Source organism: Grammomys surdaster, unplaced genomic scaffold (assembly GCF_004785775.1).
Source record: "Grammomys surdaster isolate TR1022 unplaced genomic scaffold, NIH_TR_1.0 126531, whole genome shotgun sequence".
Taxonomy (NCBI): domain Eukaryota; kingdom Metazoa; phylum Chordata; class Mammalia; order Rodentia; family Muridae; genus Grammomys; species Grammomys surdaster.
In genome coordinates, this window is record NW_021621323.1 from 7,312,626 (window position 1) to 7,335,840 (window position 23,215).

The 23,215-nt window shown below is 37.5% G+C and overlaps 1 protein-coding gene across 1 annotated transcript in view; it reads right to left on the reverse strand.

The window, feature by feature from the left end:
* Tacr3 (tachykinin receptor 3) overlaps positions 1–19,973 on the reverse strand; it is a 110,048-nt gene extending 90,075 nt beyond the window's left edge. Inside the window, exon 1 of the mRNA XM_028760490.1 lies at positions 19,187–19,973. Coding sequence (XP_028616323.1) covers positions 19,187–19,701 — 515 coding nt within the window. The 5' untranslated portion in view covers positions 19,702–19,973. The remainder of the gene's footprint in view (positions 1–19,186) is intronic.
* Positions 19,974–23,215: the final 3,242 nt, after the last annotated feature.

Genomic DNA, 23,215 nt, shown 5'->3' on the forward strand with positions numbered 1-23,215 from the left:
TCTCTCTCTCTCTCTCTCTCTCTCTCTCTCTCTCTCTCTCTCTCTCTGTGTGTGTGTGTGTGTGTGCATGTGTTTGTGTACATGCACAGGCATATATGGTGTGGGGATAAAACTTAGATCATTGATAGATAATCAATCTACTGCTGAGCTACATCCCCAGACCATGAACTTTTTTAATCAGCATAAGGATTACCCTATAAGACAAGAGTAAAAAGTATAGTTTGGGTAATGTATATGCTAGTAACATAGTTAAATATAATGCACTGAACATTGTTGTATATTCCATAATTTCATAAGACTGAAATCTTAGAAAATTTCTTCATCTCAGAAACACATTATTAATGTGCTGCACTAGGAATGTTAAACATTTTATAGTCTTATAAAGTTACCATATGACCACATTTCATGCAATTAGAATTGAATTACATTCAATTGGCTGTGAGGTCATGAGAAACTCAAGAGATTGTTCCATAATCCTCTGCCATCCCTCCCTCTAAATAGAATGTCAACAGTGCACAACCTTAATCTCAGTGCCTCTTCCAAGAAGTCACTGCTGTCTTGATGAAGATGCCAACTGTGATTCTTGGAGGATCATTCTACAATACAGGGAAATCTCTTACCTTGGGAGTTTTACAAAACTCTGCTATAACCCAGTTGATATTTAGCACATTGTCACTCACTCAACAATTTATAACTCAGTTTTATGTGATGTGCAACAAACTGTCAGTAAGTCAATGGTTTAAACAACACAAATTCAATAAGGTACAACTTCTATGATTCAGAAATCTGTTGACATCGTCACTGTTTCTTCTACTTAGAGCTCATAAGCTTTGAGCACATTTGCATCTGAGATGCAAAACCACCTACATCTACCCTTCTTGTGGCCCAAGTCTCACACAAACTTGTTTCTTTAAAGTCATTAATAGAATAAAGGCAACTGCTAGGAATATCTGCTAGTGAGGCATGAGTTATAAGGTTAGATAATTATCACTATAACATCTTATAGTATTTGCCACATCTTGTTGGATAGATACAAATCAGAGGACGAGCACTTAGCAGGATGTAAGTGTAAAGAGAGTATGTCTAGGAGACAGAGATAATGAGAAACACCTTAAAGTCTATCTGCCACAAAATGGGTAAAAGAATTCCCCCCAAAATCTAAAAGAATATCTTGTTTTGAATCAGGTTTGTAAAACTGTAAAAACTAGTGAGACACCTAAAGTAACGTTTGATGAAAATCAGAACCAAATACGTAGTATCAGAGAAAGAAAAAAAACTTTAAACAAAGGCTATAAGATTAAGAAAGTAGAAAACAGTAAGAGAGAAATAAATTCAGCAAGAGGAAAGAAAGGAAATCAAATGAGAGGAAAATCAATAAAGGCCCAACAGTACCACAGAATAAAATTGTGAATGTAAGAGCTGACTCCTTGGAAAAATACCGGAAGGTGATAATGTAATAATTGGGAATTCTTTAAAGAGCAAGCGACCCATAAAATCCTGAAAATATAAATGATATCACTGTGGAGTTGTGTTCCAAAACATAAAAGAATGTTGCAGGCATTTTCTGAGAAGAAATAGAGAAATTCCTTAATACCATTGATGCTTCCTGCAAACAAGGCCCGTGCTGGTAAGACATCTACCTATCCATCTAGGAGTGGATGGGTTCAATCTTAGACACTGAAAAATTTGAAGAAAATAACAGTAAGTGAGACACAGTGCAACATAATTGAAAACTAGAGGCTCTATACGATTCATATAGAGATAATATTACCCTGATGCCAAAGGCAGATAAAGACAGTAAAAAATCATGCTACAAACCAACATTTACCAAGGAACTAAACAGAAAGCCCTAATATAAATTCCAATTATTCATATAATTCTGTGTCTGTCTGTCTGTCTGTCTGTCTGTCTATCTGTGTGTGTGTGTGTATGTATGTATGTATGTCTTTCCCTTTTTCTCTTCCTCCCCACTTGACAGAGACATGTTCCATTAACAAACAGTATTTACTCTAGGAATTCAACTTTGCATATGTCTATACATGTATTTGTGTGTTTCTTGGTGTCAATTCCAGAGTTATGAATGTGCTCAGTGTAAGTTATACCACTAAGCAAGACTACCAACTCCTCAAGACTTGCTTAATAATAATAAAATCAATTCAATTAGCAGTATTTGATAGATTTTCAGACACATAAGGGCCTGCTTGCCTGAATTCACAAAACCTATCTTTGCCCTTTCTTCTTCCTCTCTTTTCTACAGCCATGCTTTCCCAAACATTTTGTTCTTCTCATCATGCTTTAATTATTTTGGACTTCCTTACTGCTTTTTCTAAAGCCTTCCTCCCCACTCCCCTAGCCCACCAATGTGGCTGCTTGTCCACCATGAGCTGACACCCATGTCCCTAAAATGGCATGGCTTTTTTCTTCTCACCCCCATCTTCCTCTGGATAGCAGCCAAGGTTTTACAGCTTGCCAGCACTGCAGCTTTTCTTTGAAGCCCCGATGAAATTATCCTTGTGTTTCCACTTGAGTCTGCATTATATACATCTCAAAGAACTTCTGTACAGTTAGCATTGCCAATCTGAAACTGGAGGCTTGTTTTGCAGTTTATGCTTTCACTGTCAGTTAAGAGTTTTTTATGAATTAAATTTATTCTATTTAGGTAAATTTACTCATGCATTAATACTACAGTGAACATTCACATGTAGTTTCTTCTTTTATTTATTATTTTATTTATTTACATTTCAGATGTTATCCCCCTTACTAGTTTCCTCTCTGTAAACCCCCACATACCATTGCCCCACTCCTTTGCCTCTATGAGGGTGCTCCTCCACTGACCCACTCCCCCTTCATTGCTCTAGCATCCCCCTATGCTGGGGCATCAAGTCTCCACAGGACCAATGACCTCCCCTCCCATTGATGCTAGATGCACCTTTGAGGTATATCTTTAATGAAAAGTGGGAACACCAGACTCTGTCATGGAACTGCCCTCCTCAGATGTGAGTACATGAGAGCTGTACTACATTGAACCGTACGTGCCTGGTGCAGATATAGAGCTTGTTTCTATTTCTGATTCTATTCTCGTCAGGGTCCTCTTTCCACATGAGGTCAGTGGAACTCACTGTTCCTAAATGAATGTTACCAGCTCAAATCTTCATCTTTGATATGCTTCTAGAAGAATACAAAATCAAGACAGGCCAGATCTTCAATTTGATCATAGTCTTCTCCTCAAAGAAATCTAATACATTGCACTTTGTAATAAAACCAAACCAACCATACAAAACCCCTCAAACTTAAAACTACATTAGATGTGTTAGATATTATCTTGAATCACAAGAACAAGGTCATGATCCTACAAACCCAGAAGGGCCTTTTATGCATCTATGACCTTTCCCCTGTGTTAAGGATGGGTCCAGTAAGCATAACTGCTTGACAGTGCTTTTCAATGGCTTCAAACCCATGGTTCTTTTAGATTTTATTTGTGTGGTGTTGGTTCTTTATGGCAATTTTTCTCTTCATCCTAGGCACATGAAAGTCCATCATAAATTCCCAGAATCCTTTGCACTAGTGGAAATATTAGATGTTTTGTGACTAAGAGTATTTTTCAGCTGTTTCATAAAAGCTACAATTAAGATCCATCATACTATGAGAATAAGAAAGATCCATATAATTTACAAATTCATGACTCCCCTTAAGCAAACCAGAGGGCTGAGATTGCAGGCTAGTTAAATTACAGTAGAGAAAAGACTTTTAAAAAAAACCCCTCTAGATTATTGACTTTCACCTTCAATAGAGCTTTGAGGAAGAAGACAGAGAAAGGAGGGTGGAAGAGGGAGGGAAGCAGAGGAGAGACAGTGGGATGGAGAAGGGAAGACAAACTGTGTAGGCAAGAAGGAATCAGTTTACTTTTTAAATATACATTGATTTCTATCTTATGTATATGAGTGTTTTCCTTCATGTATTTATGTGCATGGTGTGTATGACTGGTTCCTATATAGGTCAAGAAAAGCTAATGATCCTCTGGAGCTAGAGTTACAGATGGTTGTGGCTAATGGAGACCCAACCTAGGTCCTCTGTAAGAGCAGCTGGTGCTCCTAACCACTGAACCATCTCTCAAAATCCTGCAATGCTTATATTAGTTTTATTCATATTCTTAAGTGAGATCATGTTCCCATCAACAGAATGGATAGTTTGTGTCCAGTAAAAGCCAGTTAATACATGCAAGAACAGGAATGAATCTCACAAGCATTATGCTGTGTGAACAGAAAGAGTCCTATACAAAAAGCTGAATCTTTTATGACTGAACTTTCATGGTATGAACATAACATTAAAGAGTAAGGAAATAAGCCCCATTCTCACACAACTCTGCTTCTCTAAAAGGCAGATGCTATTGTATGCAATGTGCAAACAAGGTGTGACTTTAAACCTGACTTAAACTAAGAAATATGACTCAGATAGAGGCCACCTCTATTCTCTTCTTTGCCAATGTCTATCATGTGGACAAAATGGTAGTTCAGGTTCAGTCAAATGTGTGATGAGAAGCCTGGACTCTATTTTGTTTTTCAGCACCAGTCTTCAACAATACAAGAAGAGAAATTGAAGATGAACATTTAGTAAACGTTTATAGCAATTTAGGCAATATTATATCTGTCATTTCTAATTGTGATAGCTAATCTTTATTGTGAGTTTGACTGTATCTAGAAACAATTAAAATCCAAGCTGTTGGACAAACCTGAGGGGAAGTTTAATCAGAGCAGTTGAAGCAAGAGGACCCACCCTAAATCTGGGTGTTATTTTATTGTGACAGCCCAGATGAAAATAAATGGAAGAAGAAAACTTTATTTTTTGCCTGTTTGCCCTCATTCTTGCTGGCAAGTCCATTTATCCTGTTGCTATGGTATTCTTTTACCAATATTAGAAACAACTTCTTTGGAATTCCAACACACACTGGAGACCAGCATCTCTCCAAAGAATTCTCTACACCTTCAGTGCCATATTGAGACTACTGAAATATCCAGTTTTGTAGACTGAACAACTATAAGACTCTTGGCCTCTCCAGTGTGAGCTTGCCATTGTTGAACTACCCAGACAGCATCCTGTCAGCTAATCTAGTAAATCTTTTTTGATAGAGATATTAATTCTATCATACTTGTTCTTTTAGAGAACCCTTACTAATATACTACTAGTAAAATATGTGACTTGTACTCGATTAAAACTTAATTATCTTAATCTAAACTAACTATTTGAGTACATTGAGTGATTCAGAAAACATCTGATAAAGTTAAAAACGACACATTGTTATAAATTCACAGCACACTAAAACATAAAGCAATTTCTTAAATTTCTCATAGTCTATAGTGTCTCAGTATTATACCATTTAATAATAAAATACTGTATATTTCATGTACATGTGTATTATAAGAATAATGTAAGACTGTCCGCTCTTATTACCTTTACTCAATATTGTGTTTATTGTACAACAAGCCACAAATAAGATTGACATACATATATATTCAAAGAAAAAAACTCTTCCTACAAAATACTTTCAGTGATGCAAAGAAGTCCACACTGTCTACCTAAAACTAATTAATGAGTTCATCAAGGATCAATAAACAAAATAACAAGAATATTTATATATTAGCAATAAACTACTTCAAACAGAACTTTATCATACATGGTAAAAACATTTACACATAAGTCTAACAAAACAAAACAGGATCTATTTACTTGAGAAATAAAAACTATTGCCTTCAAAAATCTTAAAGTTGATGAAGAGAGATTTTTTTTGGAAGATTTAGCATGATAAATGTTAATCTCCAAAATGACCTAACAGATTTAATGTGGTTATTGTAAGAATTTGTTGTAACTACATGAGCTCATTCTAAAATTTATATGAAAAGGCAAAAAGTAGAACAGAAAAATAAGTGCAAACAAGATTGAAGCAGAGAGAATCACACTTTCAAATTTCAAGACCTAGTCTATGCTCAGTAATCAAGCCTGTGGGATTTGGTACATACAAAGATCAATAAAGCAAAATCAAGAGTCCATAAATAGACCTCCAGAAATATGGCTCATTGATTGTTGACACAGGTGAAAAGGAGACAAAATGGACAAATGACAGTCACTTCAACAAGTATTTTCAAACAACTGGGGATCAATATGTAAAAAACACTTACCTTGATCTCAACCTTGAACATTATTGAAAAAGAACTATCTACTTGAATGTAAAACATAAAATATACACTGCCAGTGGAATTAAAGAAATTTTCACATAAACAAAACTGAGAGAATTTGCTCAAATATATCTACCTTAAAAAATGCTAAAAGGTGTTGTCATGCTGAGAGAAAGTAACATCAAATGTCTCAAACGCACATGATTTAAAAATTAAACTCATATAGACTAGTGGGTTGAAAGTAAAAGAGCAGAAAAAGAGAGTTCTCCCCCAGCTTTGGAATAAATGAGTTAAAATAAAAGAACCAGACTAACTTCACTAATATCAGACCAGGTAAACATTATGATGAGACAAAAATGAAGACTAGCTATGAAATATCTGAAAGTGAGCCTTAAAGTGGGAGTGGGGTAGGGACACTCTCTTGGAGACAGAATAGAGGAGAAAGAAATGGGATGAGGAAATGTAAGAGGGCTGGCCAGGACAGGGGTAACGACTGGACTGTAAAAAATAATATACATATATGAGTTTAAAAATGGAATTGAAAATGTCTTTTAAAAACAATACTTACGATAAAAGTTAACAAAAAGGAATGCATGCCTAATTTACTTAGATCTACAAAGCATTGTTGACAGTAAGTAAAGAGGAGCTAAATGAACTGAAACACAAGAAATGAAGATAGGCAGGAATAAAAGTATTCCCAGGACAACATCAACATGTTGACAGCCAAAGTACATGGCTTGAAACTGAAAATGGACTCCCAGACAGAGTTATTAAATTAACTAGCTGGCAAGCCAAGGATGGGTAAGATTCTGCACAGAGCCTTACCTACCTAAGACAAAAAGAAGTGCATTGCTTTTGATAATGCATATTCCACGATGGGTAAGGAAGGCATTTTTGTCAGACCAACCAAGACAGACTCAGTCTTGTTTATGAAATAAAAAAGGGGGAAGAGGCAGAGAACCTTTGGGGCTGCTTGGCAGGAATCTGACATTGGCCAAGGACAAGGAAATGGGCTTCAGCCAGAATATGACATTAGGCTAGAACAAAGAAGTAATTTCAGGCAGGAATCTAAATCTTAGGCTAGAACAAAGAAGTAGGCTTCAGGCATGAAAATGACATTGGGCTAGGACAGGCAAGTAGGCTCAGATATTTTGGTCATCCTGATAACTCCTTAGAAACAGTGATCATGGGAGTGATCAAGGTCCTTTGTTTATTCCCTTGCTATTTCTGTGACTATTTGTGTTTATTATCTTGCTTGTTCTTTGACTATTTGTGTTTATTGTCTTGTTTGTTCCTTGACTATCTGTATCTATTGTATAGCTAGTTCCTCAACCTAGAACTGATCTTAATACTTGTATGTAATTAAAATGGTATAAAAGCAGATTGAAAAAAATAATAAAAAAACTAGAAATAAAAAAAAAGAAATGAAGATGGACTAGTAGGCTCAATATTCTTCAACTGGCATTGCCCTCCAAATCAGAACATACAAAACTATCCTTATAAACCTCCCCAATCCAATTCTTTAACAGAAACTCTCCCTAAAGTCATATAGGAATTCAAAGTTTCCAGAAGTAAAAACAATCTTAAAGAAGAAGAAACTATTAGAAGAATTAAATCCTGTAAAAAGAGTGTATGACTCAGAGTGTGGTAGTATAGATGGATGGCCCAGAAAGAAAAGGCCACATTTTGTTCAACTGAAAGTTGACTAAGGCCCAGAGATGTTCAAAGAAGTTCTCCTTATAATTCCTTATAATTAGGCAACCATAAGTGGCCCACAGAGAGTGGACAGCTACACAATGAGATACAATAAAGAAGAATATTTGAACAGCTCTGTCAACTCTCCAGCCCATTAGAAAATACCAGAGATGTTCTGTTGAGCAAAAGTACTCAGTCTCAAAGATCACATACTGAGTGCTTATGTTAATATGACCTTTTCACAGAAAGACCAAGCAATGGAGAATGGATTAGTTATTGCCAGGATTTAAAAGAGGCTGAGGGTGAATACAAAGTGGCTGGAAGTAGTTCTGTGATGGCGAAAATATTCTATGAAATGATGGTGTTGATTAGGTTATTTGTGTAGTAAGAAGCCTAGATTTTTACATCAATCATAACAAAATTTAAGTGGATTATTTTTGGTGGGGATGGAATAGACGATGACTTGTATAGCAAAGGACGTCTTCAAACTCATAGCCTTTACTGACCATACTAAATCATGGTCTTCCTACCTCAACATCCAAATTTATGAGATTAAAGAGTAGAAGCTACTAGGTCAGGTAAATTTAGTGGATTTAAAGGAATAAAATGAATAACAATTCCTGATTAGCAGAAAACAGAAGCAGAATGAAATATAATAAAACTAGTAAGCATGAAAAGAATTGTACATAACAAGCAAGCTTATTATGAAAGGATAATGATGATGATGATCATGGTAGTGGTGGTGGTGGTGATGATGACATGTGTGTGAAAAATTCTGTTCATTTTAAATGTCGTATTGTGTTTTGAGTAAGAAGTTTTGCCTTAATTCTTTAGCCTGTTTTTTTTTTCTCTTAAAAATTTATAAACCAACAGTTGAACCATAACTATATAAAAGGAAGTGGAAAATAGGACACAATATGTCACTACTTATTTTAATGGCATAATTTCAGAAGCATGTAGGAATGGATACACATAGTCAATCTCTGCTGCAAGGGTAATTTGTAAAGGCAAAGCCAATGTCATTGCTTGATCTACTGGAAGTAAACTGGAGACATGATGAGTGAAAACAGACATGTGAACTTTCAGTTTCTTGTAAGTTTGTAGAAAAATAATCTACTGCCTATATAAAGTTACAGTCACCATCACCATTAAACATATATTTTTGAAATAAATAAATGCATACATAAGAAAGTAAAACTTTCAATCACACACACTCTCAACAAAGACCCTGAGTAATGTCTAGACTAGAAATCTAGGCAGGTCAGTTAGACCAATTTTCCTACCTGCCTGTCAGTCACCATATCTATCAACTTCCTGGAACCCACACAGTGCAGAATCCAACTCAGAATTCTAGGATCACCTACAGAATCCAGGGAGATACCTTCAAACTTCTAAAGATCAGAGAAGAGTCTAAGTCTACAGAACTTTTCTACAAGGCTGGGAGTTGTATTAATTCCTAAAATCCCACACTCTTTTGTCAAAAATGTCCTGAACAATCTAGGCTATGTGGGAACATCTCAGCATCATAAAGGCAACATATAACAAACCTGAAGGCAGCATCATGTAAAATGGAGGAAAATTCAAAGCATTTCTATAAAAATGAGAAACTAGACTAAGATTCTACTCTTTCAATTCCTATTCAATGTAGTGCTTGTTGCTGTACCTGGAGAAATAAGATACATGAACAGGATGAAAGGAAATCAAATAGGGAAACAAGTCAATTATCCTTATTTGTGTGGCGTTTAGTTCTTGACATAAGTGCTTCTAAAGACTCCAGAAAACTCCCAGAGCTGGTAAATCCTTTCACCAAGGTAGCAGAATACAAAATTAGCACACAAAATCAGTAGTCTTCCTATATGTAAATGACAAACATATCAAGTGATAAATCAGAGAAATAATCCCTTTCACAGTACTCTCAAAAATATATTGAAACAATTCTAGGGACTGAAAGACTTACATAAGGAAAAGCTTAAAACACTAAAGAAAGACATTGAACAAGATACTAGAAGATGGAAAGACCCCTTATGCTTGTGGATTAGTAAGATTAAAATTGTGAAAATGGTTACTCTACAGCTTTGATATTTCTCCTTACTCTAGTCAGAATGACCAAAATAAAAAAATCAAACCAAGCCAACCAACCCACAAACCAAACAAACAACACATGATAGAAGATGCTCACACAGATGTTGGCACAGATGCATAGAAATGAAGGTGTTTATTGGTGATGGGGATGCAAACTGGTACAACCACTATGAAAATGAATGTGATGGTTCCTGAAGACACTGGGAACATATCTCACTTATACCACAGTGCTGGCAGGTTTTATGTCAACTCAAGAGAAGCTAGAGTCATTTTCGAAGAGGGAACATTAGTTGAGAAAATGTCTTCACAAGACCAGTTTGTAGGTAATTCTGTAGGGTATATTCTTGATTGATGATTGATGTGGGAGGGCCCAGCCCACTGTGAGTGTGGCCACCCCTGGACTGGGTGGTCTTAGTAGTTTAAAAAAATGGGTTGAGGAAGCCAGTAAGAAGGACTTTCTGTGGTCACTGTTTCAGTTCTTGCCTCCAGGTCCCTACTTTGAAATTTTGTCCTAAGTGCTCTGATGGTAGAATACAACCTCTCCAAGTTGCTTTTGGTCGTGGTGTTTAACCACAGAGGTAGAAACTCCAGCTAAGAGAGAACTACTATGGGGAATACACCCAAAGGAAGGCATACATTATTGCAGAGATACTTGCTTTTCCATGTATAGTGTTGATAAATTCCCAGTAGTGAAGAAATAGAAACAGCCCAGATGTCAGTATCCTGATGAATGGATAGTTTCAATGTGCTACATTTACATAATGCAATATTATTCATCTATTAAAAATGAAATAATGAAATTCACAGAGAAATGGTGCTAGAAATCATCATTTCAAGTGAAACAATTCTGACAAAAAGAGACAAATATCCCAAGCTTCCTTTCATCTGTGAAAATCGCTTTGAATTTTCATTTGGAATGCCCATAGACATCAAGAAATTAGTAAAGGACCACAGGGGGTTGTCTTAAGAACAAGGAAGTATAATACTATTGTACAAAGGCCTAAAAGCAAGGGAATAGGAGAGTTAAATTGGGATGAGATTGGAAGAAAAATGTAGGAAGGTTTAATTAACACTAAAGGCCTTTTGAAAAAGCCATAGGGGCTGTAACGATTGTTAAATGGTTAAGAGCTCATGCTTCTTCCCCAGAGTGCCCAAATTTGATCCCTATTACCCATGTCAGGCAGCCTGCAATCTTCTGTAACTCCAGCAACAGGAGATTCAGAGGATTTGACATTTCTGGCTTCACATGCACCTATCTATATGCAGACACATATTTGCACACATGGTTAGAAATAATAAAAATACATCTTTAAAAGACTTATTTAATTTTTAAAAAATTTATTTAATAAATCTTTAAAAAAGAGTCACATGGAAACCACCTACTACTATAGAAACTTCCTGAGATATATGAGTGTGTGTGTATGTGTGATATATATATTTCAATCGGAGGATAATATCCTAACAGAAATGCATACTAGCAAATATAAAAACCATGGTACCAGAAATGAATTATTTATTTTTGAATTTTTGGCCAGTGGGGTCCAATATACTAGCAATTATTGCAGGCTATTGCCAGTACTCTTGGTTATCCTCCAGGACCTGGTGATAAGACCTTATTGCTGAAGATACTACATACTCGAGTCACAGAAAAAATCATTTCGCATTTAGTTGGATGCTTCATCCCTATTCAGTATCTTTCATAGTGCAGGCAAGTATAAGCTTGCCACCAGAGAATGAGTATGATCACCCATCTCATTTGGGTACAAACATTGGGAGCTATAGCTGGCCACCAAGGCATGGTACCAGTGCGAGAGTAAATGAATGTTCTAGGAGTAACTAATTACTTTGTAACTGTTGCCCAATCCATGAGAGAGAGCCCATAGAGAGCATTGTTTAAGAAGTCAATAACTTGTAGCTAGATAGGCAACAGGTACCATGGGAGAATGTATTACTATTATTCTGCTAAATGCACATTGTATTAAAATGATTCCTAGTGACTCATTGTTATATCCATAGATCAGAGTGTTTCTCAAGCATCATCACAGAAGCTTTTTGCAGTAGATGACAATTAAAATAGACCATTAACTGGTGAACATGTAAAGAATAAAAGTTGCAAGGTACCTAGCCCTAAATGGGACGTATCTATCACACTTCTCCTGAAAAGCTCAGGGAGTTTACAGAAAGAATGGGAAAAATGATAAGAGCCAAAGATTGTATATAATTTCGAGGAAATTGCTTCTGTGTATAATAGGGCAGTAGCACAGATCAATTCATGACAATTTTGATTGTATAAATACTATCTGTGCAAGCTCAAGCCAATCAAAATCCCAGCATGGAGGGGGAAAAATGAACATAGAATCCTACCCCCATCTGAGGAGCTACTGGCATTTGATAACTGCTAGGGAAAGTAAAATCAATTTTACTTTTTAAAAATCAGATTTCTTTTATACTTTTAAAATTTTTATAAATTTTAAGAGAATTTTATACAATAATTTTTTATCATATTCACTTTCTCTCTCCCAACTCTTCCAAGATTCAACTCCCTTACCTTCCCAATGTTGGTCATTCTTGCTTCCATTACAGCTGATTTGTGATGCTCAAATACTCTTGGATGTGTGACCATCTACATTTGGAACGTAGTTGACTTATTTCTGAGACTACACTCTTAGAGAAAGCCAGTTATTTCCCAGCAGTGCACAGTTGCCAATAGCTGACTGGTTATGGAGGGAACTTGTGCCCAACTCTCTTGTCCTTGCTTGAACTTGTCTGTCTTGTGCTTAATGGGTCTTGTGCTTTGAGATCATGTGTGCAGCTGCCCTACTATGTCCAGAAGACTGTATATGCTTATAGTCATCTACCATCTCTGGCTCATATGTTCTATTCCTCTTCTGCAGTGATCTCTGAGCCTTTGGAGGAGGGGCACAGAATATATTTTCCCTGTAGGGGTGAACACTTTACAGTATCTGATTCTTTGCACATTGGACAATTGTAGGTTTCTATGTTGATAAGTTTTTTATTTTTTATGATGTGATCCCTGGTAGGCTTAGCACACCCCAGGACAGGTCTCATTGTTAAGAATAATAAAGCAACCTAAACTGGATTCCATACATAAAACAAGGAAAACTCAAATGTGGCTAGATATGGAGGTGAAGATGCCCACTTCTCTGATTTCATCAGCGCAGTATTAGTGTCCAGGCCAGTAGAAGGAAATTTTGTCACAAGGAACATACACATACATTCACACACATAAATACACCCAGAGCACTCCCACTACACACACTACAAATACACAATTAGTTTTTCACTATGAATGTTACTCTTAACAATGAGCAAATTACAATACTACAGTGGGAAAGTAGATTCATCAGGATGGCAGCTGGGGACCAGAGTGAGGAAGATTTGGAAAGCTTTGACCATCCCTGACAACTTTGATTTTTTTCTGCTTGTCATGTTGTGTTCAAACTGAAGGCGAGACAAATACTTTCAGAGGAAACAGTATTTATTCCTCTTTTCATTTACCCATGGGTCAGATGAGATCACCCAGAAACTGCAAGTACTCCAGGAGCTTTTCACTGAGTTCTGGTTGTTTCTATGCCTTTGTCACCAAGATAAACCTCTAGATAAAACCTATAGAGAACATACTTTCTATCAATGATGGTTTTGGTAAAAGATGCTTTTCTTTTGACTCATACCATGCATTCCTCAAAATCAAGAATCGAGACTCTTCAGCACTTAATGAACATGTGTGCTGTATGTATAGACAATGTCAGCCATGTTAGTAATTTGTTTACTTTTGTATATGGCTATCAAGAAACCTAGGTTGTTAGAACATCAAAAAATCCTCAAATATGAGGCCACGTAACAGAAGAATATCTGATAGTAAAGTTTTCCAAGAGATTAGGACCCCTCGATAGCCAGTGTTACATTACTCTAATCTTACTTTATGTTTGTATAGACATAAAAGAGATAAATATATATGCATATGTGTGTATACACACATTTTTTTCACACTCAATTTTTAACTAATTTTAACTTATCTATATGTATTTGCATTGTATCCGTGTGCAATGTATAATCTGAAGAAAACTAGTTATAAATAATGACCAAAGAAACCCATTTTGTTCCAAAGTAATAAATGTAAGCCCAGGTTTAGATGAGATAACTTGTACACAAATGAAAAAACAAAGAGATAAATAAAACAGATTTAGTATTTGGAACTGAAGAGCCTGAAACTCAGATGTGACATGCCGGTGGAGTTTCGGAAACACAGTCAGGGAGGAAGGAAGGAGCCAATGAACTGGAAACTGAGGTGAGACTTGCAGGCAGATGCCCTTGGATGAGCCCTGCAGAAAGGTCTGGAAGGCCAGAGACCTGGCATGCTTGCTGGGATTCATCATACGACTCTTTGACTAGAAATAGGGAAAGAAAAGATGTTTGAATGGCTTGATGAGCAAATAACTGATAAGAAAACAAAAATTTTGAATCTAAGCATGGATAGGATTGATGATTGTTAGATACTTTTTAATTTATTTTTTGGGTGATGTTCTATTTCTCTTTTTTATTTTTACCTTGGGGTTATATTGGTATAATGTGTTGTATATTAAGGAGCTGTTTTTGAAAGCTGTGCCCATTGGAGTGCAGCAACTCTACCCGTGCTTCAGCAGTACCCAGTTACTGCAGGTTAGCTGGGGCATATGCTACCTACTGTTGATGGTGTAATCAAGGCACAAACTCTAGTTCTCTTAGTACATAACAAATCCCTGAATGTAGCTTATATGCACTGGCCTTACATATTCATCTAATGAATTAATATGCATTTACTGTTTTGTTATGTACTCACGGTTAATTTCATAAGAATTCACAGTGACAGCTTGGTGAGATGGTTCGACAGTTGAGTGCTTAATGAGTTAAATTCCCAGAACTCAGGGATTCAGTTTCAGTGTCTCTGGTCTTTTTGGGCACCTGCATGTCCATGCGTGCACACACACACACACACACACACCCCATTAAAATAAATGTTATAAAATTTGGCACGGCAACAGAACTTTTACCATTAGCCATTATAGACCCATAATTTCTATACACAAAAAAAGCCTTTTAAAGCCCTTATAAAAGAACTACAGGAGAACCCAAGGTTCATGATATTTCCTGAAAGTAATATAATGTAAAACATAGCTTTATTACCATTTTGTAAGTGATTAGATGCTATTAAGTGGTTGATCTTATGTTGACTTTATCAAATTCATCTTATGGACTAAACAATGTGTCACGTGTTACTGGAATAACCCCTATAGTAATAAATAACTGTTTTTGCAGAGAGTTTGGCTTTCCCTGAGAGTAGTGTAAAAGTGGCTCAGGGCTCTCTATTCAGATAGATAAAAAGTTTTCTAGAAACATCTACAAAAACATTAAATGTATATATATTTTTAACAATAATGTAAAATTTATCACACCCTTAGAGTCAGTTTTGAGATCAGCTGTTATCCAATATTGCCATTTGTTGACTCTATCTTAAATGCCCTCCATAGACACTTCATGAACAATTTGCATAAATTAGCTTTATGAAATAGTATAATAGAAGATAGAAAATAGATTGATTTTTAAAACTTATTTGGATAAATGATATTTCTTGGTTCATTTAAGTATTCTTTTCAATAATTATGAATTTTGGCTATCTCTGAGTCTAAATAACACAAACTATTCTTTGCTGTGACTTTGTTTTTGGACAGTTACATAAACTGAATGAAATCAGCTCCTTTAGGTTTCCCAGGAAGAAACAGTGAATTGAATTTTATAAAGTTACTTTCATGTTCAGATCAAACAAGATCATGAATGTTGAGGTAATCCTTTACTATGTTAATAAAACTTCCTGAAATTTCTAACTCAATTCCAAAATACATGGCTAGAAAAGGAAAGAAAATATTTACTGCTTATAACTTCCCTGAATTAAGTGCTGTATGCCATAAATGAGCAGAAATCAAAATTTATTGCATTCACTGTTCTATTAATAAATTTCTACCTCCTACTAAACACAGGTAACAAAGAACTTGTTATGTGTTTTCATGCAATGCTCAGGGTATAAAAGAGTGCTAGATTCCAACAGTTCTCTAAAGGTAATCTTTATCTACCTAATTCCAGGCTTCACAGGTAACCAGGCACAATAGCACAGAGGCTCAGAGGAGCATAGCCCTGAGCAGACTGAAATGGTTTGAACCTTGGAGCCTCACCCGATCTTGGAAAGGTTTGACATTTTAAAAGTCAAGTGTTATAGCCAAATGGTTTGTTTGTTTGTTTGTTTTCCAGAAAGGTGATTTGGAAAGAACGATGAAGAGTAATTCAGATTGGTAGAGGAAGTGATTCTACCTCGTGTTTGGGGTCTGGGTACCAAGAATGCAATGATGATAGAGAAGTGGCCTTTCAGGCAACAAAACAGGCTTTCAGGGATTGCCAGTAATGTTGTGTATGTACCACATGTCAGTAGAAAACTGACACCTGTGATGTCACACTCAAGTTTTTGGTGGAGTTATTTACAGAGTGGAAAAAGAAATCAATTCATCTCAAAGAGACACAATGTTTTATCAAATAAATATGTGACCATTACTGCCTGTTGCTTATTAAGGGAACAGCCCTTTTCAAGCCTGAGTTTTCTAATTGCTGCAGCAGGCTTGAGAACATTTGCTGCAGCTGATGGAAGGCCATATACCTAAATCAAAATTTATTCTCCTTCCGTACTCGGGAGGTCTTTTAATTTAGGTAAAGGAACCGATGAAAGTGATTGTGCTTTCCGATCAGAATAGGATCACATAAACCAGTTCATATTATATGAGGGTTGCTGACTGTCATTTCCAAAAGTATCGACCCACATACCCAGCTATCCTGGGACGAATGAAGCCTGACAGCCACAGGGTGGAAATATCCTTTATGAATGGGAACCTTTTGCATATTATTTAATTTTATGGTTATTTTAATAAAGCATTAATTATACAGGAAACTATACATTCTGGGGAAATATATTGTTAGTAATGATGTCAGCAACATGTAGCAGTACATCCATGAAACCGTAACCAGAGAAGCCATCTTATCTTTTAAACTGATCTTACAGAGTTTATCTTATGATAGTGCTGCAAAGCCTACAGAGTACGATCCTAGTCTGTGTTTGATAAGATACCACCGTTGAAAGGATCCATGGAGTGGCAAAAAAGGGATTTGACTAGCTGTTGTACTCTTTGATCTAAAAATTATCTCAGATAGGTTTTTTTCCCCACATACATAGTTTTTAAGTCATTTGTCTGTTCAGATTAGAGTATTCTTTTGAATAACAGTTTAAGCAAAAGGGATCAGCAATACACAAACTGAGCTCCCTTCAACTTCACAGCAGAATGTGTGCTGTGGGAATTTTATTTAGGTTTAGTTTTATGATGTTTTCTATGAAATAAAAGAAGAGTAAGTAATAAATTCACAATATTTCCAAGTACTCAGCATAATGAAGTAGGTCTGCATTATCAGTTAAGATAACCCCAAAGCTACATCAGAAGTGTTGACCAGAAAAAACTAGAAAAATAGTTTCCTTTTCAGAAGCCAATTTTACAGACACTAGAATTTCCATCAAATGGTATGTTGCCTCATTAGGACTGATTATTTTATGATATCATATACTACACCTCTTTCACATCCATAAAAACTCACATACGAGAAGTCTGTTTTAAAAAAAAAAAAAGAACAAATCAGAATGGAGGATTTACAAATGTCAGGGAACATTTGCTCTATCTCTGTGGGGCAAGGTTTACGGGGAATTTCACGTTCCCAAACTTTAGACTGCTTTTGTTCAGTCTTGACCCCCAAGTTTATCCCCAGTAGAGATGTGAAGAATATCAGTTCTAGAGGGGAAAGGGATGATATAGTATTGGAGACCTTAAAAAGTGTTCTTTTAATGTTTGTTTATCCTAGTTAGAAACATATGTTGCTTCTTTGGGTTAGCACTGTGGGCCTGGCATGTGAACTATTTCTATAGCTTTATGCTATTTAAACCTCTTTGTTCATTATTTAAAAAAGAAAAAACCCAAGTTTTTCCTCATAATGATAGGTGAATAATGTAGGAATAATTAATATTTATTTAGTCCTTTGACTTTATAATAACTTCATTAATATAAAAAAGCAATCTTTTCACAGAATCTCGAGACTGCTAAAATAGGCATTAAGCCCCATGCAAATGTCAATCACTAAGGTGAATGCAGAATTACCTGGCTATGTCCTGTTCATCTTTATCATAATATTCAATTTAAAGATAACCATTTTTCACTGACAGATAAGGGCTCATCAGTGTTTCAACAAACATATACATTTCCTAGTGTTCTATGAGAGAAAGCAAATGCGTGGAGAATTTGTAAAAGCTTGAATATAGTAACAAGTATTTGAGATTTAGTGAGCTTTTAATTCCTTACGCATTTCAGCATTTCCACCTTAGGTGAAAAACATACTCCCCACATGTGTGTGTGTGAATACACACACACACACACATATATACACATACAGATATATGTATATACATATATACACACACCACAAACACACACACACACACATATATATGTACATATACATATACATGTATGTGTGTGTGCGTACATATATATGAGTTTGTAACCACTTATTCTGTGGGTGTAATGTTTTATAGCTTCTGAAAAATTCAGCTACATGCTTCCAGGCACAAAGATCTTCCTTGAGTTACTAGACTTTCATTCTAGTCAAGAAAGAAATGGAAACTGACAAGACTTTTAACAAGCTTATTGCCTCTGTTGGACCCTGGCAGGGATGGCAGGAGAGAGCTGGCTTTGGATCAGCTTTAGAGAGCAGAGACTGACCAGGACTCCAGAGAAAAAGGGAGTGGGTGGGTAGCCCTTTGTATGTTTCTTAGCCAGCATAGTGACTAAACAACAGAGAAAAAGAAGGCAAAACAAATTTTCCTTGGAGCACGAATGCTAACATTAGTTCAGTCATTCCAGCTGATTGTGTACTTGGAATGATAGATTTTCACAGCACTTATTTGCCATCTGCTGTCCCTTCAGATGTCCAATGCCAGGGAGTCAGGGCTGGAGAGAGGTCTTGTGAACAGAAACTGGTTCACAGTTCCTGTACCATTAAAATCCATTGGGTCGTCATTTGTTTTATAGTGGTACCGACTACTTGCCCCATTTTGTTCCCCTCTCCGTGCCTCACTCCTCCTCCCCTCCTCCCCTTACCTGTCCACTGCAATGGCTGTCATAGAGTAGATGCTGGCAAACACCGCTGTGATGGGAAAGAAGTTCTGGAAGCGGCAGTAGTTGGCGCCAAAGTACCACTCACTATGAAGACCATAGATGAAATTGACCAAGGTGTTGAAGGCAGCCACGGAGGCGTCGGAGAAAGCCAGGTTTACCAGGAAATAGTTGGTGACCGTTCTCATGCGCTTGTGGGCTAAGATGATCCAGATAACGATGATGTTTCCGAAGACTGCCACGGCCACCACCAAGCCATAGGCCAGCGACCAGAGCGCAATCCGCCAGGACGGCTGCACGAACTGGTTTGTCAGGTTGGCCCGGACCTGGGAAGGTGCCTGGGATGGTGCTGGCAACCCCAGCGCCGAAGAGAAGTTGCCAGCTTGGAGCGCAAGCCACTCAGTGAGCCCCAGCGCGGCGCTCAGATTCCCTTTGTGGGTCCCCAGTCCCACCGTCCCGTCGGTCCAGTTTTCGCCCATGGGGAGTGAGGCCATGGCCATAGTCTGCAGCCTGGGACTGGCCACACTCAGGCGGCCAGCAGGAGCCGGTTCCCTTGAAGTTCTTCACCCCCTGGGCACGTTGTTTTTTGGGTACCACCTGGCAACCGGCAGTTATGGTACCGCCCCCTGCGATGCTGTGATGGGGCAAAGGCTGAAGAGCTGGAGCCTCACTTACTCCTGGGAGTTTGCAGCTCTGCTGGGCAGAAAAGAACCGGAGACTCTCCTTGCTTGGATCCTGCCTGGGAGGAGCTCCCAGGCAGCAGCTGGAGAGCGGAGATCTGCGCTGAAGGCGCGCTTTATAGTCTCCAGGAGTCCCCAGCTTCCATGACGTTGCCCCATCGCAAGGCTGACGGAACACCTCCTCCCTTTCTCCCCACCCCGCAAGCTCCTGGTCTTCGCTTCTCTAGCCTACACTCTGGGTTTCATGCCTTCTCTGCTCCTCTCCTGGCAGCTGCCAGCTGATGGCACAGGAAAGATATGCTTTCTTCCCAATCTTCCCAACACAGTCTTCTCTCTTTTAACTTTAGGGCTTTGCTCTTAGTTTTACAGTAAGATCTATTTTCCTGAAACAACTGACTGTTCACTAGAAGGCAAGATGACAGGTGAATTTGGGGACAGTGTATAGGAATGCCTCAGCCAACTGAGACACTTCTGTGTCTCTGGCTTTGGGATTTAATTCAACATTTGGATCCTGTTTTTATTTCCAGTCGCAGATTCCTTTTCTTGCTCCCACTTTCAGTGTCTATCCACTCCTAACCCTTGTCACTGGAAATCCGCACCACCCTCCCCGCCCCTTTGCTTTTAGTCCTCTCAAATGGATCCTCATTTCTCTCCTGGAGGATTCTTCTCAGATTAGAATGTCCCCAGCACTCAGAATGTAAACCAGGGATGTAAATGTTCTTAAAACAAAAGAAATCCATGCAGCGTAGGTCTTTTTGCCCCTGGTAAAACAAAACAAAACAAAACAAAACAAAACAAACAAACAAACAAAAAACCCCCCGCATTGGGGGGGGGGGGGATGTGAGTGTGCGCATGTGCGCACGTGGCTCCAGACATTTGTGCTCAGAACTTAAAACAGTACTTTCCAGGCAGGCCTTCTGGCCTGACTTCTGAGCTTGGTGAAAGCTGGTGAGTGAGAGAGCGCTTTGTGGAGTGTGAACCGCAGACAATGGTCTGCATTTCCCTAGATATCACAAGAAATTTATCAGAAGGTTCCAAGACAAACCTTGTTAATCTCCGAGCAGGTGTACCAGGATTCAGGTGTAAACATTTCCTCCCACATGCTATTCCAGGTACTGGAAATGTAGCATAAAAGTAGCCAGCCAGCTATGACGGAGCCTGTAGTCTAGCAGTACATAAGCCAAAGGAAGACACAGAAAAATATTGAAATTTTTAACAATATGGAATGATGCTAAAACCACAGACATTCTTGGGATTCTTTCAACTTATCTTACTATATTACTTTGTGAGGATGGAATGTGTTCTTGAAATACAAAATGTCATAGATTACAGATACACACACGTTTGTGTGTGTGTGTGTGTGTGTGTGTGTGTGTGTGTGTAAAGGGTTTTGGAGATGCAAAGTCGCTTCAGATTCCAAGTCCTGTTGTTATCTGAACCCACTCAACTGGTTTTTTAAGTATATGCTCTTCCTTCTCTTAGCTTACAAACTTCAATAGAAACACAGAGTAAGTGGTAGAACATCAGAGGCAAACTTTATGAGCAGGACCTGTGATTTGAAACCTTGGAGTATGTGTGCATGATATGTGTGTACCTCATACATCAGCAGGATACGAGGATGTTGGATAGCATAGCCAGGGTCAAAGACAGGACAGCTTGAGAAGTTAATAGGCTCTATCTGTTAGCAAACTAAAATGATCTAATTACATGTGAATATTTACTACTTACTGTTAATAGTCAAGAACCTTTTATGCATTTTGTTATGAAGTATTATATCTAGAGTGTATTTTGACTCCACTTTATTTTCTAACCACATTTTTTTGCTTAGAATATGCAGTGGAAATGGGCTCTAGCTATTTGTCAACAATATATAAGAGAGAATGGACACTTATCATGCGTTACTATTTCCTGTCTTACCTGGTTGACATAGTGTCATATATTTCATATGTGAAATTTTATTTTAGCAGGCCTCCCCAAAATAAGAATAATAAGATGGCATTTCAGGTAATGCTGCCGGCTAGTGAAGGAACTGCTGTTTGGAAAGAAAAAAATTGTCTAAATTCTAGATTTATGTCTCTGTCAATAACCTTCCATTTGACAGCTTTGGCATACAATTCCCTTTCAGTGAATTTGACTTATTTCCACTGTGTTTAAATATTTTTATCTTATCAGTGTCGGATCCATTGGTCCCTGATTTACACATCTTTCTTTGTTATTGCAATAATATCGATTCATTTCTTGTTTTTGAGTTCTGGGCTGCTACCACCAAGCTCATGAGTATGGTTGGTAGCCAATGTGCTGGTTTGAATGAGCATTTTCCATAGTCTCAGGCATTCACATACTTAGTTCCCAGTTGGTGGCTGTTTGGGAAGTTTTAAGAAGTGTGACCTTGCTAGAGGAACTATGCTACTAGGGTCTGGCTTTAAAGTTTCAAAAGCTATGTACTCTTCCCAATGCATTTTTTCCGGCTTCCTGCTTGCATTTCAAAATATAAGCCCTCAGCTCTGAGCTCTCAGCTGCTGCCTCAGTGTCTGCTCCCTGCTAACCTGGCCATTATGGAACTAATCCTCTGTAAGCATATTCCTCAAATAAACTTTCTTCTGCAAGTTGCCTTGGCCATAGTGTTTTATTACAGCAATAGAATAGCAACAAAGATAGCCAGGCAATCAATACAGCGCCATTCCATTACGCACACAGGTGTTCCTTAAGAATTCTTGCTCTAATTACTATATTAATCAGCTGTTAGACAATGAAATTTGCAGATAAATGGATGAACTTAGGAAAAGTCATCCTGAGGAAGATAACCCAGACCCAGAAAAGCAAATGTAGTATGTATTCATTTACATGTGTATGTTAGCTGTTGTTATTGATAAGCAAGCTACAATTTTTATAACCACAGAGGTTATGCATAGAGCAAGAACTATATGGGAGAGATGGATCTCCCTAAGAAGGAAAAATAGACTAGATAGTTATGGGTTGGCAGACAGAGATAAGGAGGAAAAAAAGGGTGAGGGAGGGAACATTGGGATAGGAGGCTAAAACTAAGGGCCATTTGAGGAGTCATCTGGAAACCTACTACAATTAAAGATTATATATATATATATATATATATATATATATATATATATATATATATGAAGGCAAGCTAAATAAAATAAACAAACAGCAGGGAGACATAGCCCCAGCTTAACATCCCTTGTCACCAAATGAAGCTTCCAGTGCCAGGAATGGATTGCATCTAATCTAGTTATATGTCAAAGGGGTTCCATGAGAAGCAACCCCCCCTCCCAAATCTAGGCTATTGCCAAGGCTATTGACTGCTCTCCACAAACTG